This window comes from Microtus pennsylvanicus, chromosome 4 (genome assembly GCF_037038515.1).
Source record: "Microtus pennsylvanicus isolate mMicPen1 chromosome 4, mMicPen1.hap1, whole genome shotgun sequence".
NCBI lineage: Eukaryota > Metazoa > Chordata > Mammalia > Rodentia > Cricetidae > Microtus > Microtus pennsylvanicus.
The window spans coordinates 30977126-31000344 of NC_134582.1; the positions used below are offsets into that span (position 1 = coordinate 30977126).

The 23219-nt window shown below is 43.3% G+C and overlaps 1 protein-coding gene across 1 annotated transcript in view; it reads right to left on the reverse strand.

Annotated features, from left to right (window-relative positions):
- Positions 1–6158: 6158 nt before the first annotated feature.
- The window catches only part of Prdm6 (PR/SET domain 6), a 101127-nt gene continuing 84066 nt past the window's right edge, over positions 6159–23219 (reverse strand). Inside the window, exons 6-7 of the mRNA XM_075970838.1 lie at positions 14048–14224; positions 6159–7042 (exon numbers count right to left, since the gene is read on the reverse strand). Of these exons, the coding sequence (XP_075826953.1) occupies positions 6928–7042; positions 14048–14224 (292 nt within the window). The 3' untranslated portion in view covers positions 6159–6927. The remainder of the gene's footprint in view (positions 7043–14047; positions 14225–23219) is intronic.

The following is a 23219-nucleotide window of genomic DNA, read 5'->3' on the forward strand; positions in this document are numbered from 1 at the left end:
CGGCTTCCAACCAGAACGTGCCCTGCTTCTGCTCAAAACCAGCTTTCCCCGCCTTCCCCAGAGGAAACACTGCATTCTCACAACGCCTTCCAAAGGCTCCACACGACCACCCTGCTTTACCTCCTCCCATCTTCTCCACCCTCAGTGTCCTGCTTGCTCTTCTTGGAAGCTCACACACTTCTCAGTCAAGGAGAACTTTACTCTCCAAAGCAATAAGAAACGAATCGCATTGCTGACTCAACCCTTCGGACTGATAGCCCTTAGCCTATAAGGTGAAGAAGAGTCATAGTCCCACTCCTAGAGCAAAGGATTCTATTTTACCCCAAGGGTTGTCAGGGCCAGAACTAATGGATGGCTCTCTGTACTTGAATTTACTGGAACTTGCCTTGTTCAAGCAAACTAGATGGCAGCACCTGAGAATTAAGCCAAAACTGTCTTGATTATATCTTAAGAAACCATGGGGCTAGATTTTCCCATTCCTGCAGGCTACTATTTTCTGCCAAAGCACCTTCAGTATCTGTTGACGGCTTACCACTCACAGTAAAATCAGTTTCCTCTGGAGAATGACTAACCTGGGAGAGGGTATAGAGCTAGTTTGGTGGTAAAGACCTTACCCAGTTTATACAGAGCCCTGGGTTCATTCCCTACCATGGAGGCGGGGAAATTGCTATGGGACAGAGTAAAAGGGCAACAATCTATCATAGAAATGTTTTATTAACCAAATGTATTTACACCTTTTCGTTGGCAATCCCTAACTTGTGTCTGTTTTTCATTTAAGTACAACACAATCTGGGCAGATCCTACCACCGGAATAAAGCAACAAGCATGAACTCATTAGTCTTTTGAAGTTTGCTGCTTGTTTGACTTTAATATTCAAGCTTTAAAAAGTTCTGTGGGTTTTGAAGGTAAGCAATTTGCTTACCACCCTAACTGCAGTTCAGGCCTTCCTCTTACCATGGGCTGCTTCTGTGACTGGTTACATGTTCTGCATTGCCAATCACGGACTTGTATAATGTTCCAAACTTTAGACAGTAGAACATAAACTGAGTCCTTGCCCAATCCATTGCATTCAATGGGAAGTTGAAGAAGATCCTATTTCTATTCCATTTTAAACATTAGCAGGAAGTGTAAAATAGCTGCAGTGTTCTGGCAGGATCTAAACACCCTCCTGGTACCAGCACACTGCAAAACTGAATGTCTTCCCTTGATATGACATGCTCAATTAACTCGGGGACCTTAGGCCCACAGGACTTTTTGGGTGATCTGTGTCCGTTTTCCTCAAACCCTCACATCTGAACCGAGACTTCCAAGAAGAGTTTGCCCCAGGTTTTTCTATTTCATTCTCTCTAGGTTGGGACAAAGCAGAGAGCCTACACCAGATTGTCTAGGAAAAGTAAGAGCACAGGTGCTGATTCCGTTGGCATCTGACTGTGCTCGTGTGGGGACCAGCCAGGGCTTCAGTTTGGATGTTTGGTCTGGGTTGGCTGCCCTTGCCAACATGTGGCAATCACCTGCTGTGGTGGGATTTCTTTCCTTTTTTTTCTTGAAAGCAAAGAGTTCTGTTGTGGAAATGTATCCCCAGCTTGTTAAGTTTATTTCAAGATTGTTTTTTTGTTGGGAGTTACGTGCCAAGCTTTGAGGGAAGAAAGGCAATAACAGAGATATTTTGCAAGGCAGGAAACAGGAAATACCAACTAGGAGTCTGCCATGTTCAACTGGCTTGGAGACACGTTCGTTGCTTTGAACAAATGTCCCTGTTAAAATCATAATATAGGATAACGTGGCGTAACTGCTGTCAGTGAAGAATTGCCTGGTGACAAAGCCAGCACATGAAGAATCTTGTAAGCTTGCTTTTGGAACAAACTTCACAAACAGCATCATCTAGATTATACCAAGAATCTGAACTGGGCCCTGTAGTACCTCCTGCAAATAACTCCAGTGTAGTAGGAACAGGGGGCCGCTTCCCGCCACCCGGCTAGCTTTACACCCAAAATAATTAAACACTGCTTGGCCCATTAGTTCTAGCCTCTTATTGGCTAATTCTCACATCTTGATTAGCCCATTTCTAATAATCTGTGTAGTACCACGAGCTGGTGGCTTACCAGGGAGATGCTTAACCTGCTTCCGTCTCAGAGAAGAGAGGCATGGTGTCTGCCTGATTTGGCTTTCTTTCTCCCAGCATTCTGTTCTGTTTTCTCCGCCTACCTAATTTTCTGTCCTATCAAAGGCCAAGCAGTTTTCTTTATTATTTAACCAATGAAACAACAGATAGGAAGATGACCCTCCTCCATCACTCCAGTATTTGTACCTTTGACAAACCTAACCTGTAATGACTTGTTGCTTCACGCCACCATGTTAGCCACATAAGCCGTAAGTTTATATTCTTCATGGACACAGCTGCATAATGGCTCCACTGATGCCCCCAAAGTAATTTTGTTAGCATCCTGACAGAACAGAGAAAGCCCTGCTTCCTGTTGAACTTCGCTCGGGATGTTTTCCCCTTGACAATAGTGCTCAAGCCTCGGAGCGGAGGCTGACGAAGCTGCTGAGAGAATATCGTTAGGTATGTACGAGCGAAGGATAATGAACATTTTTGTCAGAAAGTGAAGATAGCCTTGTGTAACCCTCAGAATGGTGCCTGGCAGTGGTTATAATGTGGACTGGAGCTGTGATCATCTTTATCATCTTCCTCGACATCCGAGGGAAGCAGACCAGAGCTGCTTTATTTTTCCGCTAACCTACACTCAAGAGAACCTTTCCTAAGTACAGCAGTGGCAGCTTCAGTGCTTGGGGAAGGTGGTGCAATAATTTCACATCTTTGCTCTAGTTTTCTAACCAATTTTGATGTTTTAGCATTTTGTAAATTAATCCACGGAACCGACTGTCTCGTTACTTTAAAGAAGAGAGCCCTTTATGGGCCACGGCTATGGCTCAGTGGCAGAGCACTTGTCTTGCCTGTGCAGGGAGGGCCCTGAGTTCAAACTCCTCCACCACCCATACAGACAAATATGAAGATCCTGGCATACAGAATTGCTAGAGCCTACTGCTATCAATTCAAGATGCAGCTCTCTTAGAATCTTCCAGGATTTGATGTCCGGGATTAGAGATGATTGTGGAAAATCAAATGAAATTCACATCAAAGAGTTTATTTGTTATTCCTGGCCTGGTTTCTGTAGGCCTGTGTAACCCTAATGGGAGAGCAAAGAATCCGTTACCAAACACAAGACTGCTGGATGGGCACAGTGATCCCTGGGCCCACAGGATGTTGGAACTGCGCTGCACTGTGAGATGCGCCATGTTCCCAGTGATGTAATCAACACTACTTATGCTTGAGGAACTTTAATTTGCACAATAATTTAAAGCAACGATGTTCCGTTATGAAAAGCAATTGAATATTAGCTTCTTGCATGAGCCATATTAACCAGCCATTAGGAATAGTTTTACTGTGGCATAGAGTTGGGAGTCCAAGTATTAGTTGGGTCACTGACCATCTTCCAACTTTAATGCAGAAGAAGTTTGACATCAAGATTAAAATGCTGAAACCGTTGTCATTTTAACCCATGGGTGAATATCTACTCTAGCCAGCCACTGAAGGGGAAAATAATATTTTCTCATCAGCAATTAAATAGGTTTGCTTATAGTGAACACCTACCATGAGGTCTCGCCACAGGAGTTAAGTATTTGTTGAATGAGTGAAGGAAACACTGAACCTATCAACCCGTGAGGAAACTAATGAATTTAAGTGAGTGACATTGTCTGAGGTCCAGACTGACACACTGTGACCCCGTGAAGACAGAAGAGAAACCATAATCTTTTTTCTTCTAGGGGCAGTTTTCCAATAAAAATATACCTAATGGAATTTAATAAAAAGTTCCTAATGAACTAAGTTATGTAAAGTATGCAAGGTTAAGCTTTATAAGTTTAATTATACAATAATATTATAAAACAAAAGAGAAAGTTAATATTTTTAAAGACAAGGACAAAACAAAACAAAGACTGAAAAAAGAGTTAATACATATTTCCTGAGGAAAATGCTTAGCTTTCCTTTGGGTTACTGAGATTCTCTTACAGAAACGTGATGGTCTGTATTCTCACCTATTTCCTTTCTGCTCTATGACCTCTGTAGGCTTCCCCCTTTGACTCAGACACTTAGCTACATGGATGAGCATACAGTAGGACGGTAAGTCTTTTTGTAAGTGTGTGCATTTATTATTGTTGTGAGTGCAGATGCACGCATACCATGGCATATGTGCGGGGCTCAGAGGACAACTTGGAGTCAGTTCTTACCATCTTGGTCCCAGGAAGTGCCTTTGCCTATGCTGGCCTGAGAAGCCTTATGGTTGAGAGGAATTTGATCTGTCTCCCTCAACAGGGAGTATGGAAATCCTGGTTCAATTCTGACCATCCACTTTTTCATCTTAGATAGCATCTTTCTTCATTTTATTACTAGTTAGGATTACAGTTTCCACCACCCACCCACCGTGTCCCAAAGGACTGTTTGTGTGCTTTAAAATGTTAATATTTCCTAAGCCTTTCTGTTGAGAGGTTTAAAGCAACCCCTTTCCCTGCACACACATTGAGTAGGTGCTTTTGAGACCCTCATGACTGCTGTACTGCTTTGGGTGGGAAGTCAGCCTGTAGGAGCAGGCCTGTCCATAGACCAGTGGCCCAGGCTGCCCCATAGGAAGCTGGAAGTCTGAAAATTGTGAGTATCAAAATGCCTGGACATTTAGAGTACCAATTTTCTATTTTTTACGCAGAACATATTTTCTGACCAAATTCAGCTGCAGATACATAAGAAAAATCCAGAATAACGAAAGTGATAACAGACTCTGTGGAGAGTCCTAGAGAGCAGCTTTGGCACCGCTCACTGCCACATGCAGTGGGAGCTGGACAGCATCTGGCAAAGCCGCCAGGGCAGCAGAGAACATTGTTCTGAAAGATCTCCCATGCCGGACATGAAGAGTTCTCATCGAAAGCTGCTATATCGCCTGGTATTCAGCTAGGAAGGGAGGCAAATGGATGAGCTGATTTTTCTCGCTGAACAAAAAAAAAAAGTGAGATGAGTCCTCATTATATTCAGAAAACCCAGCCACATATTTAGACCTGGATGCATGAACCTTTGCTCCTTTGTGGGGCAGAGCTGTAATTTTCTCTCTCAGAGAATCTGAGTTCAATTCCCAGCACGCACGTGATGGCTCCCAACTCCAGTTCCTGTAATCCAGACGCCCCCTTCTGGATTCCTCAGGCACTGCATGCACACAGCACACAGATATACTTGCAGGTAAAAAACAAAAAAATAAATGTTTTTAAAAGAGAGAAAGAGAGCTTTTTAAAGGACCGAATATACCATGATATATTAAACTGAGCCGCACTATTCCTTTCTGAAATGTGTGTGTGTGTGTGTGTGTATGTGTGTGTGTGTGTGTGTGTGTGTGTGTGTGTGTGCTTTCCAGAAGACAATGAGTAAGCTCAAAAACAAAGCACTCCTTCAAAGGCTGTGCTTAGCCACCAGAAGCCTGCCACGGAATTACTGCTAGGAACTCGCTCGGGCTGTTTATGGAAACAGGCTGTGGAGTAGACTCAGGCGCTGAGTTTCCATTGAGATCTAATGGACCAGAAGCCCCCCCCCCATCTTATCTTCCCAATGCCAGCTCAATACATAGACCTTGATCCAGTTATGTTGAGCACATCACTGAATGACTCCAAGCCCACTGGAAGCCACACTTTTCCAAGCACTCAGAGAACAGCCCAAGCGTGTACATGGTTCTTTTTCTTTTGATTAATCAATCTCAAGAGAGGAAAAGGCAATCTCTATTGATAGCAGCAGTTAGTCCTGGCGGTCGGAGCTAGCCCACCCGTTGCTAAGCTACTTTCTCACGATATTTTCGCATCTGACTCATTTTTCTCCCTACTTCAGTGACAATGATTTTGCCACACTCAGCAGGGAGTGAAGGAGCCTCCAAGGGCTTCCCTGTGTGCAGACGATGCCATTGCCTGAGCCGAATCTGCCAGCGGGCATGACTGCTCACACATCCAGCTCTCGCCCAGAAACAACGACAACAAAATCACTTGAAGACTAACACCTCAGAGTCAGCCTCAGACCAAAGAACTTTATTTCTGTTTTCATTTTCTTAAGCTAAAATGTTATTGAAAAGAACCTTTTATCCACCAGCTGCTTTGGAACAATATATTGTATTATGAAGCTCCATACACTTTAAATGTTTTTGAAATCTGGACAGGACGAAGCAAGTCCTCCACTTCTGTCCTTTGAATTTGCAGCGGAAACCATTCTCTCTTCCTTTTTCCAGCGTCAGTTCCCGGCTGTCGGGTGGGAGGAGCCACGCGAAAGTGCACGGAGACGGAACTGTGGCAATGGGCCACCTCTGAGGCTGCAGGGGGCGCCAATCCAGCCAGGTTCTTGCTTCTGCCTCAACCATCCTTGCTGTGGCAACCAACATCGGGGTGGACCAGGCCTAGACAGAAGGAGGAAGGCCGTACCACGGGTCCCCTTGAACATGCTACTACAAAACAAAACAAAAACAAAAAGGTGCGACGAGAACCAAGTCCCTGTGCGTTCTTACTCACAACTGTGGGCAGAGGAATCCTCCCTTTGGTATTAAATAACAGTTCTAAAAAGCTTTTTAGAAATAAAGCAAACACATGGTGGGACTGGAAATGCTAGCCATCCCAGGTGAGCTGTCCACGGAAATCCGTCTCATCCCTAAGTCATAAATAAATAATCTCTTTCCTGGTCTGACTTCCATGCCAGGATCAATATCTCTTAACATCTTACTTATTTTATTACTGCTTTTGGTTTTCTGGGACTGATTGAAAGTTGCTCAGAGGAAATCTTTGGTTTTGCTTAAGTGTCCGTGACATTTAATCATGACTTTCCTTGCACTTTAATTCCAGCCAGTCAATCAGTTAATCCACTTCGATTGATTCTGGGCTCTCGGTTATTGGCTTGCACTCATTGGGCATCCGCTGGTGTCGACTCAGCTGCGTGGCCTGCGTGAAGCTCCTCTCGCACCTCTCGCACCTGGTGGAGGCAAGAGAGAAAATTGAGACCAGGGAGCGGGGGCCTTCCGGGTTATGGGCTTCCTCTCATCCTGACTGATCAGAACAGACACTCCAAAGTGGCATCAGATTTTACTGGCTCAAGAGGTTTAATTGGTGGCTCCTTCCAAAGCCTGGGCCTGGGATGGGACAAAGCCGGTCTGAGGCAGAACAGAGGGACCTGTCAATAGGCCGGGGGGAGGTGATTTCTCCAGAGAGCCCTGTCCTGCTGCACTTCTGATCGCTGTCAGTTCGAATAGATAAAGAACAAAAAGAGATTTTTAGGAGTGAGCCATCAGAGCAGCGGCTCGGCTGCAGTTTTCTGCTCTGTAACCCCAAAGAGAAATGGGTGACAAATAGAATTTCACCTGCTGCTAATTTCAAGCCCAGAATTCTCCTTCTCTCAGCAGCCATGGTGAGCAAGCTTGTCTCGGAGTTTGGAAACACATGGAAGCAAGGCCTTGTGTTCTGGGGACTACAGGGATAGGGGTAGGGAATGGGGGGAGTAGTGGGTAAAGATGGGGGTGGGAGTGAGGAGACACGGTGGGGTGGGAGGACCAGGTATAGGGTAGCTGTTTGTTTTTGTTGTTTTTTTTCCAAATGCTAATGACAATGTCACAGTCAAAGCAAATTTAGGGTTAAAATAATTTCTAAAATTAGTGTTTGCCATGGTAGAAATGGGATGACTCAGAAAAACTGGGAACTGGGGTGCTGGGGTGGGTTAGGAGGCTCAGCTATAGGGAGAGCACAGTATACAGTGTACATATTATCCGGGGTGTCTGAGAGGAGAAAACAAAGAAGCACTACACTTCAAGTGTCTCCCCTTTACTGCAAAGAAAAACTGTAACCCAGAGAACCTAGGCCAGCCCCTATCTCCCACAGAGCCTGAACTTCAGCTTGATGGTTACTTAAGTCTGCTAAAAATGGAAGACACACACACACACACACACACTGGAGTTTTTCTGTGATTGCCATTCCTGACCATGTGCACAAGGACACACACACACATACATATACTGGAGTTTTTTCTGTGGTTGCCATTCCTGACCATGTGCACAAGGACACACACACACACACACCCCGTGGTAGCAACCTGAGCTACCTCAAGCATGCTCAGACTGGGAGGCCACAGTGGCCGTCATTTTACTAGCACTTCCTCAAACCTTTGAAGGAAAAGACATTCAAGAGGAGCGACAATGGCCTTCTGAAACTGCCAGCTCTCCGAACCCTACGCTATAGGAGCAATGGTGCAAGCAACCTGGAGGGAGCCTGGGGTCCTGCCACAGACGAGGACACCACACATCTCATTACCTGGTGAGCACTATTGTTCTTTCCCCCCTCCTCAGTAAACTGTGTGCAGAATTAGCTAGAGAAATAGAGCACATCTACCCAGTCTGGAGATTCTCAAATGCCTGGCAATGCTGGAGTCTGGCTCCATGCTCTAAAGCAGTGGTTCTCAATTTTCCCAATACTGCAACTCTTTAATGCAGTTCCTCAGGCTGTGGTGATCCCCAGCCATAAAATTATTTTCATTGCTACTCCATAACCAGAACTTTGCTACTGCTATGAATCATAACACAAATATTTTTGGAGATAGAGGTTTGCCCAAAGGGTCGTGACCCATAGGTTGAGAACCACTGCTTTGAAGTTTCTAGACTCTGGCAGTCAACTGAGTGTGTCAGGATGAAGAAGTTGTGTTTCTCTGATTGTCTTTCAGGGAATATGTTTAGCAGCCTGCTCCACTGTTAAAAACTGCACGGTGATCTTGACAAATGTATAATGTCAGCTTTAATGTATCAGACCTATCAGCTCAATGAAAATAACTCAGAAGTATTGATCACCTAACGATTTTTGGTGTATTCATTAACGCCCACGAGCAGCTCATCCCGTCTCCAGAGCTACCGGAGTGCCGAGGACATGTAGCAAACTGCTGATTGTTTATTAGAAAACTGATTAGTTACTGGATTAGTGTGTTAAAATATACTACCTTTCACTACCTGACAAACTTTCAAATTATTATATTTCTTTTTTTAATTTTGAAGCTGTAGGATCAATTTCAAAGAGAGAGAGAGAGAGAGAGAGAGAGAGAGAGAGAGAGAGAGAGAGAGAGAAGGGCTAAACCACTGTGAGGAGTTGACAGTTTACCTGGCTGTGTCTTTGCTTTTCTCGTCCTCTTTATTAAAACGTGAAGAATTCACACGCAGAAAGAAAGACTGAGATCTGTATCTCTCTGATACTCGAATGTCCATGCTGGATGGCCACAGCAGGAGTCACATTGTTCTCAGGTGTTGGCTTGAATGTCTCAGTGAGATTTTTGCACATAGAGCAATGTGTTATAATCAGGAATTTCTCCCCATCTATGATGCATAAAAAGGCCACCGCTGCAAAGACCATGGCTAGTCCCATCCTCTCACCAAATGGAAGAAAATGATATGCCAATGTGGAGAAATTACTTGATTTTAGATGCTTTGCCAGGAATTTTCTCTTTTGTGGAAACATAGGTTATCAGACACACAAGCTATTTTGTTTGGGAATGATAAGAATTTTGTATCTGAGGAAGTAAAGACAGATAGATAAAAGAATTTTTTAAAAATAAACAAGACTAGGGTTTCAGTTTCATGCCTATCACCTTAGACTCTAGATGAGAAAGCTCGGCAAAGCATCTGCACAGCTTTATGGGACTCATCAAAAGACCTACTCTATCATGTACCTTGGTTCTGGGAGGTCAGAGCCGGGCTTCAGCTGAGCTGGCATTTAACCCTGAATTGCAATCCTGTGCCTTCCCTTGGCATGGGTACTGATGTCACAGCCTTGTGAACATCCCGGACACATGTATGCAGAAAGTCTTCCAAATGTTTCAGCAAACAGAGAGCCCCCCAACTTCCTACAGGTGTGGGAGTCCAAGCCAGCCTGGAGTTCCCTTTCCAGTTTGACATACTTCTTTGGAAACTGTAGTGGCTGACTGAACGATATGAACCAAAAACAACAGAAAGTTCTATTACACAGAAAACCTGCAAGAATCTTTCTGTGCATCTGCCATGGGCTGTGAAATACTTGAACTGAACCAAACTGCCTAGGGCTTCATACATGGTAAATGCTTGCCGTGTCTCTTCCGATCTGCTTAGAGTTTTGTCTATGTCTTGCTTAAATATTGGACATTGGAATATTCTGCTTCTTTATTCTGAGCCAAACTCTCTTTACTCAAGGCAAAAAAAATCCTGGTGAAAGTTTTTCCTCTGGCTTCTAAAGCACGGTAGAGGTGATCTCTTAGGGCAAGTCCTGGCCTGTCAGTGCAGCTTCCCAGGTCAAATAGATCCCCTACCCCAAACTTGCTGAGATCTCATTTAGCACAAGACCAGGAGAAACGAGTCCTCACTGCTAGCCCTCTGACCATTTCTACCAGCTGCCCTTCCTGCAATACAGTGCCTAGCCATTGCGATTAAGTGACTGATCTCTTGTGTCTGTTCCTTGTTCCCCATGACTTCAGTCTCGCATAACAAACTAAAATCCAAAGCCTTTGGTGCAGTCCATCTTTTTGGTTGTTTTTTTGTGGGTTGCTTTACCTTAGAAATCTCACGTCTTCAGCCTCCGTTAGCTGCTGACAGGTTTAGGGTCTCCCTAGAACTTAGGACAGAGGTTCTTCCAGGGAGCATTCAGCTGATCAGATGTGAGGCGAAGCCTGCAGGAGTTCTAGCCCCTCAGTACCACTGCTCACTGGCCGCTTTGGGAGGCCAGAAGTCTCCACATCCTTCAGCCAAGTGCTGAGCAGCAGAGGTAAGGATGAGGGAAGGGCTTTTCCTGACGAGACAGGCTCAGTCTCCGCTCACGCTGGAGACTTTTAGAAGACTGCCTGGGTCGAGGGGACAGTTAGGAGATGAAACCACTCAGGCCATCTACTTGGAAGCTGCATTGGGCGTACAGTTTAGGTTTGCGCATCTTTACAAGATTCTTTCCAGCCTCTGCAACGTTGTTTAAGCCGATGCCCATTAGCTGAAGTAGTAAAATTAACTGTGGTGGTGAAACCATTTTTATTGACTAATCTGCAACAAAAAGTTTTTTTTTAATGTTTGTTTTATAAGCTTGTAAAAGGATATCTTCATAATATTTACAAATGTCCCCGGGTTGGATATCCATGGGCTGGGTTAGAAGATTCTCAAACTCCCTTGCAATAGGACAATCTTGAAAGACCCTGTATACACTAAAGGACTTAGCTTTCCATTCCTAGAAGATGTTTAAACCTTGCAGCTTCAAAATAAGCATATATCAGCTCTCCTCTGGGCATATATATTTGATCATCTTAAATGCCTCAAATACGATAATGTATGGCTACTTTGCTAAAATCAAGAAGCAAACAGACTAAAACAGGCAGGGAGAATGTTATCCAACAACCCCACCACTTTACAATCTTTTGTTCAGTTGATTTTTCCAGATGAAAGCAGGCATGAACAAAAGAACAACACTGTGTTGGAAAGGAGGGGAAATACAATCACTTAAGCCCTTCAAATATTAATCCGATGAATTAAAATTAAGTTAAGATGGCAACTCTATTGAAAACATGACAAAAACAGGATGTTAAAGAAAAAACTTGAGTGGAATCAACGAGGTTACACATAAGTAACACCTTAACATTAATAGAAATCTATTTCCCATCCTGACCCCGAAACCACTTCAATTAATTACTGAAATCTATTTACACTGCAACAAGAGAAAAATCAATCTGATCGCTGGCACTGAATTCATTTGGCTGCCCTCTCTACTATAAGGGACCAACGGAATCCTCAGTCCTCCCAAATTCTCAAAGAGGCATCGTTACCTTCTATCTCCAGAACAATGGCAAAGACAGAATCTGTGAACCCCTGGGAATCAGGCCTGAGGGTAACGACAGCATCCATCAGGCAGGGCACAAACACCCAAGAGACAGGAATTTTTAAGATAGGAACGAGCCAACTGGCCCCTCAGAAAGGTGCCCTCTTCTGACTATTACAGTCTCTGGGGATAGAGTTTGGTTAGTATATCGTTTTTGCTTGTTTGTTTGTTTTGTTGTGTTTCAAGACAGGGTTTCTCTGTAGCTTCGGAGCCTGTCCTGGAACTAGCTCTTAAAGACCAGGCTGGCCTTGAACCCACAGAGATCCGCCTGCCTTTGCCTCCTGTGCTGGGATTAAAAGTGTGTACCACCACCGCCCAGCTGGTTAGTATATCATAAGCCTGATTTTAGGTATCATCTTGTCCCACTTAGCCCAAAGACTTTCTGTTGTAAACGAGTATACAGACAAAAATCATTGCTGTTTTTACTATTAAGACAACCAATTAAACAATTAAGGAACATAGTTAGCAATGATGAAGTGGCTGGAAAGATTGCTCAGCAGGTAAAGGTACTCTTGCTACCAAGCCTGACAACTTGAGTTTGAACCTCAGGACCCACATGATGGAAGAAGGAAACCAATTCTTTCAAGTTGTCTTCTGATCTCTACACATATGCCATGACACGTATATGCTCATATATATGCATACACACACACAAACAGACTAATAATTAATCAATTAATTGATAATTTTTAAATGATGATAGGTAGAGGTAAAAGACAACAGCCTCTTATGAGCCCCTCCATAGGTTGACAGATCAGCGAGGCGGGCAGGACCCAGACCAACAGGACACTCTTACCATGAACTGTACTTGGCCTTAGGATAAGCACGGAATGGGAACCTACTTGACTGAGCCTAAGCAAGAGGTTTAGTCTCCTACTGACTGAATCACTTCCTAATCCTGCTTGAGTTTGTCCTATAAACGGTGAATAAGGTTGGATGTCTGTGTTTTTCAAATTTTCTTTCCCAAGTAGGGAAAGCAAGCACAGAAAATGGGTAGAAATGCGTAAAGAGTTTGTGAGGTCAACTGCTCTGAGCCCACCAATCTGATGTGTGCAGCTTCCAATACTCTTGCTGCCATCTGAACTACTGGAAGCAGCCTCTTCTCCCTTGTATGGCCAGCAAACTCCTGCTTATTCTTCGTAGACTTGTTCAACATTGTATTCTATACATATCTGATGATTCCATTTCTCTGATATACCTCAACATTGTATAAACATGTCTTGTTATAATATTTCATGCTTTTCATCCTTTATTGATTGATTGATTGATTGGACTTCCCCTTAGAGTGTGAGGTTTTCAAAGTCAAGACAGAGTCTCATTCACCTTTGTATCTCTTGTGCCTAGCAGGATGACCAATGTAAATGTAGGCATTTATTATTATTGAATGAACACATATGGATGGATGGACTAATGGATGGGTGGATTAATGGATGGATGGATGGATGGATGGATGGATGGATGGATGGATGGGTGGGTGGGTGGGTGGATGGATGGATAGATGGATGGATGGATGGATAGGCCATTTTGCATAGTTCAAATATCTGCTGCTTTGTTGGATGGACTATATGTTGAAACACAATCTTGCTAAAATGCCCTTACTCACAGTCTCTGTATACGGAAATATAAAATACACCCTTTGTTTTAATTTTTATCAACTTGATAACATGAGAAGAAAGTGTCATTAGAATTCTGAGGAGTTCCTATTATCCAAGAGGATTATTCAAGTATCCTATACTATGGCCACCTTTCTCCTGGTTATGGGAACTTGCTGATAGCAAGATCTTGGCATGGATGCTAATAGAATTCAGGATTGACACAGGATTTGGAAAGACTACTCAGGGTAGCTACTCATATCTTACTTTACTGATGAGAAAATAGGCCCTAGAAGATCATCTTATGTCTGAGATTGCAAACATCGAGCCATGATCAGTGTGTAGCTTTCCTGACTTCCATTTTCCCAAACATCAGCCATGCAACCCAAGAGAGCCTCTTACAGCACAGACACTGACCTTAAAAGTAGCCTTCTCCACCAGTCAGACTGAGCTGGGCAAGGGGTGCCCATGGATCTGGCAGCTCCCAAGAAAGATAAGAAAAAGAGGGTGGACAGCTGGCCACTACTTACTTGAAGGGCTTTTCTCCAGTGTGCGTCCGGATGTGGTTGTTGAGCGTCGTGGCCCCGGCAAACGCACGACCACAGTAGCCACACTTGAAAGGCCGGTCACTGGAGTGAGTGACCACGTGGTTCCTCAGTTCTGATGGCTGGGAAAAGGACTGGGAGCAGTGGCCACACTGGTAGGGTCTGAAACAAATAGAGAATGACTGGCCATGGTGTCCTGTGTCAATCCCCAGAGTGAGGAAAGGGGCTGTCACTTTAGACTCGACACTTTTCAAAGACGGAGTGTACAGTGCTGGCCTCTGAGTTCCACTACTTGCTGCCCCAGGAAGAGGATTCACGGAGCTGATGAGACAGAACAACCTCACAAATAAGCATTCCCTTCCTGTATAAATCATACTGTTTCAAAAACAGCTATTTGCTTATCTCAATGTCCCTATCAGCAAATACAAGCATATTTCTGTGAGCTTCACAGACATGAGCATGGGATTAATTAAGCCAAACAGTACAAAAGAAAATACATAATTGTCTTTTAGGGTTCCATAGTGTCCTTTACTTTTTAAAAGTGCTTTAAAGTCAATTATCTGGTTTAATCTTTAGAGTAATCCTCTGAGTGGGACAGGGAAAGCAGTTGCTATTACCACGGACTTGGCACAGACAGCTGAGGACAAACTGTCCTTCGAGGCTATAAGACATTGAGGCCAAGGTCATGACAGGGTGTTTGAACCTTATTCCAAGTGTCCGGGAAATATGGGCAAGTGGCCAAGTTGCATGCACACTTTCATAAATACCAAACTGGCTTGGGGTCTACCCAAGATGAAGCCAGACCTGCTAGATGCATCTCTTTGAAAAAGAAATCCTGGTTTCTCACCTATCCCATTTATACAGTCCTGTTCTTTCATTTTTTAATGTGTATGTTGAGGGTCTGATGTATGTAACCACGTGGACATCTGGTGCTCATGGAGTCCAGAAGAGGGTGGATCTCCTAGAACTGGAATTACAGATGGCTGTGAGCTGCCATGTGGGTTCTGAGACCCAAACCCAGGTCCTCTGCAAGAACAGCAAGTGTTCCTAACCACTGAGCCATCTCTCCAGTCCCAGGAGTCTTGTTCTTGAATCTTACTTCCTCTGCTGAATCTAGTTGCAAGGAATGACTGACTTATGGCAGCAAGAAATGACAGATGCCACTGTGCCTGCAGGGAGCGGACAGTGGTGCAGGGCCAGCAGGAGGAAGCTGAGAGAAACACCTGATAACTAGCAAGATTATCAGCGCACACACAGCTCATGAGAAGTCAATCAATTTGGGGTTTTCATAAAATAGATTAAAATTCGTCAGAAGCTCTTCTGCGAACTTAAGCAGAATCCAGTGAGTGATAGGAAAGCCAAGGCGTTGTCCCTATTCAAACTCACTTCAAAAATCATCTCTTGACAGGGCTCTAATTTGTTTATCACCATCCTTTTTTCAGGAAATTAACCATCTGCCTTGAAGAATCCTCCCTGCACTCACTAAGTAAGCCCTGGTTTGGAGGACAGACATTTCTGGCTGCATTTAGGAAGCCAATGGCAAAGGCAGACTTAATTGCTCCGTCATTAACACATACAGGAGCTCCAATGACCAAACACCAAACTGAAGGGCTGGGAGACAATGGTGACCAAGCATGTACAACAACTCAATTAAGTACAAAATAAAGTGTACCCTCTCATTTGTCAACCGAAGTGCTTAATTGCGGCTACTTGCCTCGCTGAACACAAATACTATTATTTTACCAGGCTTCAGCACACTGAGCACTGATTGTAGAATTTTTTAGCTTGATTAATAGTCCAGCATTGGTCAATAACTCAATACTATACAATTTTAATTACTTACATTTAGAAATCTATCTAACTGCTCTCAAACAGGTTTCAAAGAAATACATAAGAGCCCTTGGAAAGGAGTTTATCAAGCCTGACAAATTACACATGCATTTTATTATAATTATAAAATAATGCTTTGAAGGCCATTAAAATTGCCTACAGAGGAAAATATCCTCCCAGCAAATCTATTCTTGGCAGTAAATGTTGACCTTAAAAAGAGTTCTCAAAAAATAGTTCTCTGGGGATGAAATTTTTTTATATGCTATTGAGGATCATAAACAAAATAATATATTAATATGTGCTATATTCACTGACAATTGATTTTTCTAATAGTGAAGGGACCATTAACATTTATTAGCCTCTGGTTATCTATTTTTAATAGCTATCACTATAAACAATAAGCCAATTAATCTTTTTCTTTTTTTTCTAACCCTTCTGTCAAAAGTTGGGGTGATTTATTTCCTGCAGTCAGAAGTCAACACATCCTTTTTATGCTGATAGTCACTGTGGCAAAGATTCACAGAACGGATGTGAAAGGCTGATGTCGAATTTGGTCGTCAAGGGAAGAGGGTTAAACTTTAGAGCATCCTTTCTGCCCAGGACCAGCCAGAGAGTACTTGCTAGGGGTCCAGTGGCCTGAGTGAACTGTCTTTAAAAGTTATCATTTAAGACATGTGTGTGTGTGTGTGCGTGTGCATGTGTGCGTGTGTGAATGTGCATGTGTGTGCACGTGCGTGTGTGTGCGTGTATATGTAAATGAGTATGAACCATTGTTATGTACCTGTGGTTGCCATCAAATCCCCTGGAGTTGGAGTTACACTCAGCTGTGAGCTATCCAGTATGGGTGCTGGGAACCAAACTTGGGGTCCTCTGGAAGGACAAGCGCTCTCACCCACTGAGCCAATTCCCCCAGCTACTAGGACTCGTTTTTAAAAACTACATGGAACACATCTTGGCCAAACAGAAGCACCTGGAATAATAGGAAAGGTTAGTTCAATTTCAGTCTCCGGTTCTAGTCAGCTATGGGATGTTAACAAGACACTCAGCTGCACTGACCTCTTTCTTCACCTTCTCTGGGGAAGGGGATAAATTCACCTGGGTGCTCTTTCATACACCATTTTTCCTCCTACTTTAGGGAAAATAACCAGTGTCCCCCAAAGATGCTTGTGAATCATAATATCACCAATGGCAAGCTTGCATGAGGGTTGCAGCTAGCTCCCTGCACTTGAAAGAGTCCCGCTCTTCCTCCCTGTGCCTCTCCCTGGACAATCTTAACGCTTTGGTAAAAACTTGAGAATTTTGAATAACAAGAAAATCTCATATTAAAATGTAGGTACAAACCTTTCTTTAATAAATTTCACGAAGCAAAATAATACCCTTTTATTTTTAGGTACCGTGCCATGATATCAGAGCATTTACTGACATTCATCTTGGCAGACTCTATTTTTATTAATATGAGGATTTGGATCTTAAGTGAGTTCTTGTGATTGTAACAGTTTCTAACAACCTAGAAATGTACAGAAAATGTAAGAGTCATAAATATAAAAGTTATGCCTGGGCTACAGCAAGTCCTTGTCTCAAATAAAAACCAATAATCAATCCCAAAAGAGCTGGGAGTGGTGGCACACACCTTCACTTGAGAGACAGAAGCAGACAGATCTCTGAGGTCCAGGGCAATCTGTTCTACATGGTGAGCTCCAAGATAGCCAAAGAAGCGAAGCTCACAGGTCTGTAATTAGTAGATGATGCTCTTTTCAACTTTATGTTCTTCTATTTTCAGAGTTTTCTTTAAAAAAAAAATGAATAAAAGAGGCCAGACCGGGCATTCCAGGCCTGTAAATACTGCCACTTGTCAGACAGGAAGAGTGGAAGTTCAAAATCTGCCTGTGCTACAGAGCAAGTTCAAGACCAGCCTGGTCCACTAACTGTCTTAAAAAAAATACAATAAAGGGGGCTGAAGAGATGGCTCAGAGGTTAAGAGCATTGACTGCTCTTCCAGAGATCCTGAGTTCAATTCCCAGCAACCACATGGTGGCTCAAAACCATCTGTAATGAGATCTGGTGCCCTCTACTGGCCTGCGAGTATACATGCAAGCAGAACAACGCTGTATATGTAATAAATAAATAAATCTTTAAAAAAAACTAATAAAATGGCTGAAAATATCAGTGAGTGGGAGAGGCCTCATTCAATCCCTAATACTCGTGGAGGAGGAGAAAAATGATTAAAAAGTAATTTTAAAATTGATTGGAGCTAAGATTTAAATACGGATATATAGGAATACATTAAAAACAGAAACAGATACTTTCTAGGGAAAGTATCTCAGAAAATTACAATTCCTTTTGGAACTGGCCACAGGAGTTCAGAATATGGGTGTATATTTCTAAAGCCATATTTCAAGTTACACCAGAGGAACTTCAGAACACAGAGTGAGCTGCCATTATCAACATTTTCCTTAAGTTTTTGGAAGGAGGTTATGTACGTGGCTGTGCACGTGGTAGCCTAAGGTCTGCCACGGGTGGTCTTCTCTTCTCGTCTTTGAGGCAGCCTGCCACAGGTACCCAGACTCACTAAGGAGGCGAGGCTTCTGTCTTTGCCTCCCTAGCACTGAGACAGTAGTGTGTGCCACCCTGCCCAGTTTTTTTTGTGGGTGCTGATGAGAGAACTCGGGGCTTTATGCTGACATGGCAAACCCTTCACTACCCAAATTCCAGCATCTCCATTCATTTTCCAAAGTCTGGCAAAGTTAAAGTGATCAGACTCTTGGATAGAATCTATCTGAACTCGAAAATCTCCGATCCTTTTGATGTATCGTAGCAGAAAAGCACATATGGACAGACATCCGTGGGTGTTGCTCTCCACTGGGTCCAGGATCTTACATCATTGCATTTGGGAAGCATATTTCAAAGGCTCTTGGTTCTCCCAACTCATCATGCATATATAGCCTCCCACCATTTTCAAAGCAAACCCAGAGGAAGGACATCTCACAGTGCACAGCTCTGTGTGGCTGGGTGGTGAGGTGGGACCTAAAGGAGGGAGATCAGAGTGGACATTGCCCCGAATCAAGTCCTGCAGCTACAAGGAGCAGCTGAGCATGTGAATAGTGACTAATGCAACTGAGAAACTCAAGTGTTGCTTAATTTCCACTAAGAGAGATTGCAATGGCTTTGTACGGCCAGTTCCCACACAGGAAAACTCGAGCTCCGTGAAAAACTAGAAAGCGCTACATACACATTTACAATATAATTGAGAAGGACAATGTGCGGGTGGATTTGCTTAGCATAAATCAACACTAGTAGACTTTTACGCAGAAAGAAAACAGTGAGACCATTCGGTTCATCTCCTGACAGTCTCTGTCACTGGTAGCTCCTCTGCCAAAGATTACACCAGTAAAATGTGCAATTCATTTGCTTTGAGTCTGTAATTGGTTTGGTGTACATAGGAAAAGAATGAAACATTTAACAAAATTAAGGGTGGTTTGGTTTAAAAATTATTAATCCTCCTTTGATTTCTCTTTTACAGCATGAAAATCCTCTAGCATAAAAGTTGTTCACTTGGGGCTACATCCTCCTCTCCTTGCTCCATGAGAGGCAGCCTAAGCTCAGATCTCACAAGGCTTCAGAGGGGCCCTGCTTAAGTCACGGCCAGCCATGTGGAGGCGGAGGCTGCCTCTGTGTAAGGAGAGTCAGGGAAGCCGTGAGGCCATAGAACACTGGAAAGAAGAAAGGTGACCTTTGCACTTACATAGCAAGGGGCAGACAGTGTCGCTCTCCAAGCTTTCCCCACAAAACAGAGCCTTTGAAACTCCTTTACCTGCCTAACACCATCCTTTTCGATGATAATCAATGGTACTTAAACACAACTGTGAATAGCTGATGGCGTGCCCGCGCGGCTAAAGGCAGACTTCCTCCCATGTGGCACAAATGAGAGAGAAAGGGGGAGGAGAAAAGAGAGCCAGAAAAAAAGAAAAAGCGATATAAAATAAAAGTGCATATTATGAATACATTTTCTGTGAAGACAAGAACATTCAGAAAATAATCAACTGTGATCAAAGGCTTTGCTCATCCATACCTAGAGTCCTCTCCCTCCCAACCCTATTGAGAGTTTCTGCAGCAGAAAAAGAGGAAAGAAAGGGGATGTGGACCTCCTGGCCCCAGCAACAGTAAGCCAAGTTGCCCTGGCTCAGGCAATTAGCTTACATAGAAACTTGAATGCTTACACACTGTGTACATAGAGTCTTGGTTGGTCAACCTTCCAACAGCTGCTTACCTATGGCTCACCCAGGAGTGCGAGCAGGAGTTGGTAGCCTGAGAAAAGGAAGAAGATGGGGGATCTGTTGGCTTAATATCCACAGAATGAAACTGAGAGAATGAGCCATCCATGGCTCTTAGACCTTCATAGATCTTTTTTTATCTTTTGTTCTGACTCCTATTTTTGACAGATCCAGCTGACTTTTCTCCTCCGTTCATTATATGTAAGTAGAGATGAAAAACAACAGCAGCACCACTGGGTAGCCGCAGACCTCGCCTTTATAAGCTTGGATGGCACCCACAGGAAACGGATCACAGATACAGAGCACAGCTTCTCTTGGTGAAGTCCAAATGTCTGACCTTCCATTGCCAAAGCGTCTGTAGACTGAAAACACATTTGGACCATAGTGGCAGGGGCCTGTCCCAGATTTGTACCTGTTCACCTTCGGACTTTGTTTTCTGACCTCTCTTTCTAGTGAGATTTTCCTGATCATTTTCAAGGAGAAGGACAGGGGTTTCTGTTAAACTGTTTTACTGTTCAGTTGGCTTCCTCTACATGTGGGTCTCTAATCAACAGATTCAAACAATTAGAGAGAAAAAAACTGCTCCAAAAAAGTAACATGCCTGCACAGAATACGTGTAGACTTTTCTTGGCAGTAGTCCTCAGCAATATAGAATAAAAATTATTTACGTGGTCTTTACAACAGTGTGGGATATTACTACGAGTGATTTAAAGATAATTTAAAGTATACAGGAGCATCTGCATAGGTCATCTGCCAATCCCACATCCTTGAGCACAGATTTTTATACTGGGAGGGGTTCTACACAGGTGTGAGGGACATCTGGCTACGGATGAGTGAGCACAAATCACCAAAGACAAATGCTCAGCTGTGAAGCTAGTCACCAAAGAATGTATGCAGTGGTGTGTCTCCACACACGGAACAGGTAAGTTTCCAAATTTGGCAACCATCCTGAACAAACGTGATGTCCATATCACATTTATGGAGTTCTGGACATTGCTCTGATTTAGCTTTTTCCTTGTGTGGTTAGGAATGTTGGAAGGTATCTCCCTGTCTCCAAAGTCCTATAGGATAAAAATAAATTATTCATCTAGAATAAAATTAATAGATAAAAAGACTAGGCATCTCCCTCTTTTTCATCTTCAAAAATGGTCTCAGATTGATGACATAATTCAACCCCCCCCCCCGCATTGTTACTAAGAAACATTGTACTGTATTACGCTGCCTTCAAAGAGTCTGGTTTTTCTCAAGTCATGGTATTCGTAACTTTAACTTATGAATGACTGATGGCAACTACCTCTCAGTGTTCACAAACAGAGTGCAGGGAAGAATCAAGAACCCACAGGGTTTCTTTCATTCCACCTGGGGATTTACCAGCCACACTAAATTTGCTTACAATCATTGCTGACCTTAACAATCTCCCCTGGAGGTATTTTGTTCACCTAAGCTAATTGTTTAGATAGTTTTTATAGATGTGTTAAATTACAGTGCTAGTATTTTACAGGACAAACTTTAGAGAGACTTAAACCATGCACATGATTTTCTGGGTATACCTCAGGTCACACTAAACAGACTGTTGTTATAAAGTATCTATTTACTGCAGAACATCTACATGGCCTCTGGGAGATCGCATGTGAAATCCTATCACACCCAAAAAGACAGAAACTTTGTCATGGGTTGCTTTTTTTTTCTTTTTAAAAGGAATGCCCAATGAGTGTCACCCCTATACTGTTGGCATCCTCGTAAGCAAGCAAGTTAAGGACAGGATTCTTTTTTAAAAGCTTATTTAAATTGATTTTATGTGCATTGGTGTGATGCTGTCAGATCCCCTGGCACTGGAGTGCTAAAAATTGAACCCAGGTCCTCTGGAAGAGCAGCCAGTGCTCTTAACCACTGGGCCATCTCTTCAGGACCCTTTTTTCAAACTTACTGTGCATGATCACTTTACTACAGTATCACAACAGTCCTTTGCAAATAACACACCCTTACACCTGAACTCACTTTTTATGAGGAGATTTTTTCCATTTATTTATTTATTAAAAATTTCTGTCTCTTCCCCGCCACCGCCTCCCATTTCCCTCCCCCTCCCGCAATCAAGTCCCCCTCCCTTGTCAGCCCAAAGAGCTATCAGGGTTCCCTGCCCTGTGGGAAGACCAAGGACCACCCACCTCCATCCAGGTCTAGTAAGGTGAGCATCCAAACTGCCTAGGCTCCCACAAAGCCAGTACGTACAGTAGGATCAAAAACTCATTGCCATTGTTCTTGAGTTCTCAGTAGTCCTTTTATGAGGAGATTTTAAATGCATCTTTGGTCTTAAAATGATGTGTAAGCTAAGAAGGACACATATTGGGGCTATATGTATGCCTGCTAACTTCTGAGAAAAGCCTTTCTGCATGGGAGAGGAAAAAAAAAACCACACTCCAACTTTTATGTTTTACCTCCACAGCGCAAGGGCGCTGGGAGCAGCTAGACTCAGATGCCTTTACACTAAAGTAAATGTTTCCATCTTGATTAGCTACAGTAATGCTTGAGGCTAAGCAACCAGATTCTAGAATGACACAAATAGAAATGGGCACGGATGTAAAGGTGTCCAAATGCCCTGAATCTAAGATTAGAATATACCCACCCCTTCTGCCACCCTCCCACCCCCTTGCCCTTTACTCTGATCTCGGATCTCCCAGGCACACTGCTGTATGCTGCAGAGCTGAGAGGGAGGAGCTGAGTGTGTGCATTAGAAGGCAGCAAGTCAGGTGACCTGCTTTGTTAGGGTTAATGAGTGGCAAAATTAAGTAAACAATTCAGACACCCTGCTTCCAGATGCCCAATCCTAGCACGCAGAGTTATTTCTCACTTTTATATTCCAGGTGAATTTTTTTCTAGGCTGTTCTTGGATATTTTGGTTTTAATCAAGTTCTCGCAGGACGTGAAGGAGAGATAAAACAGAGACAGCCTTCCTATTGAATTAATTTGATCTTTGTCTTTTGCGCTCCCAGCGATCAAGACTGTCAAATAAACCAGTTTTGATTCATAAATAATAGTTCCATTATATCTACTGGGCC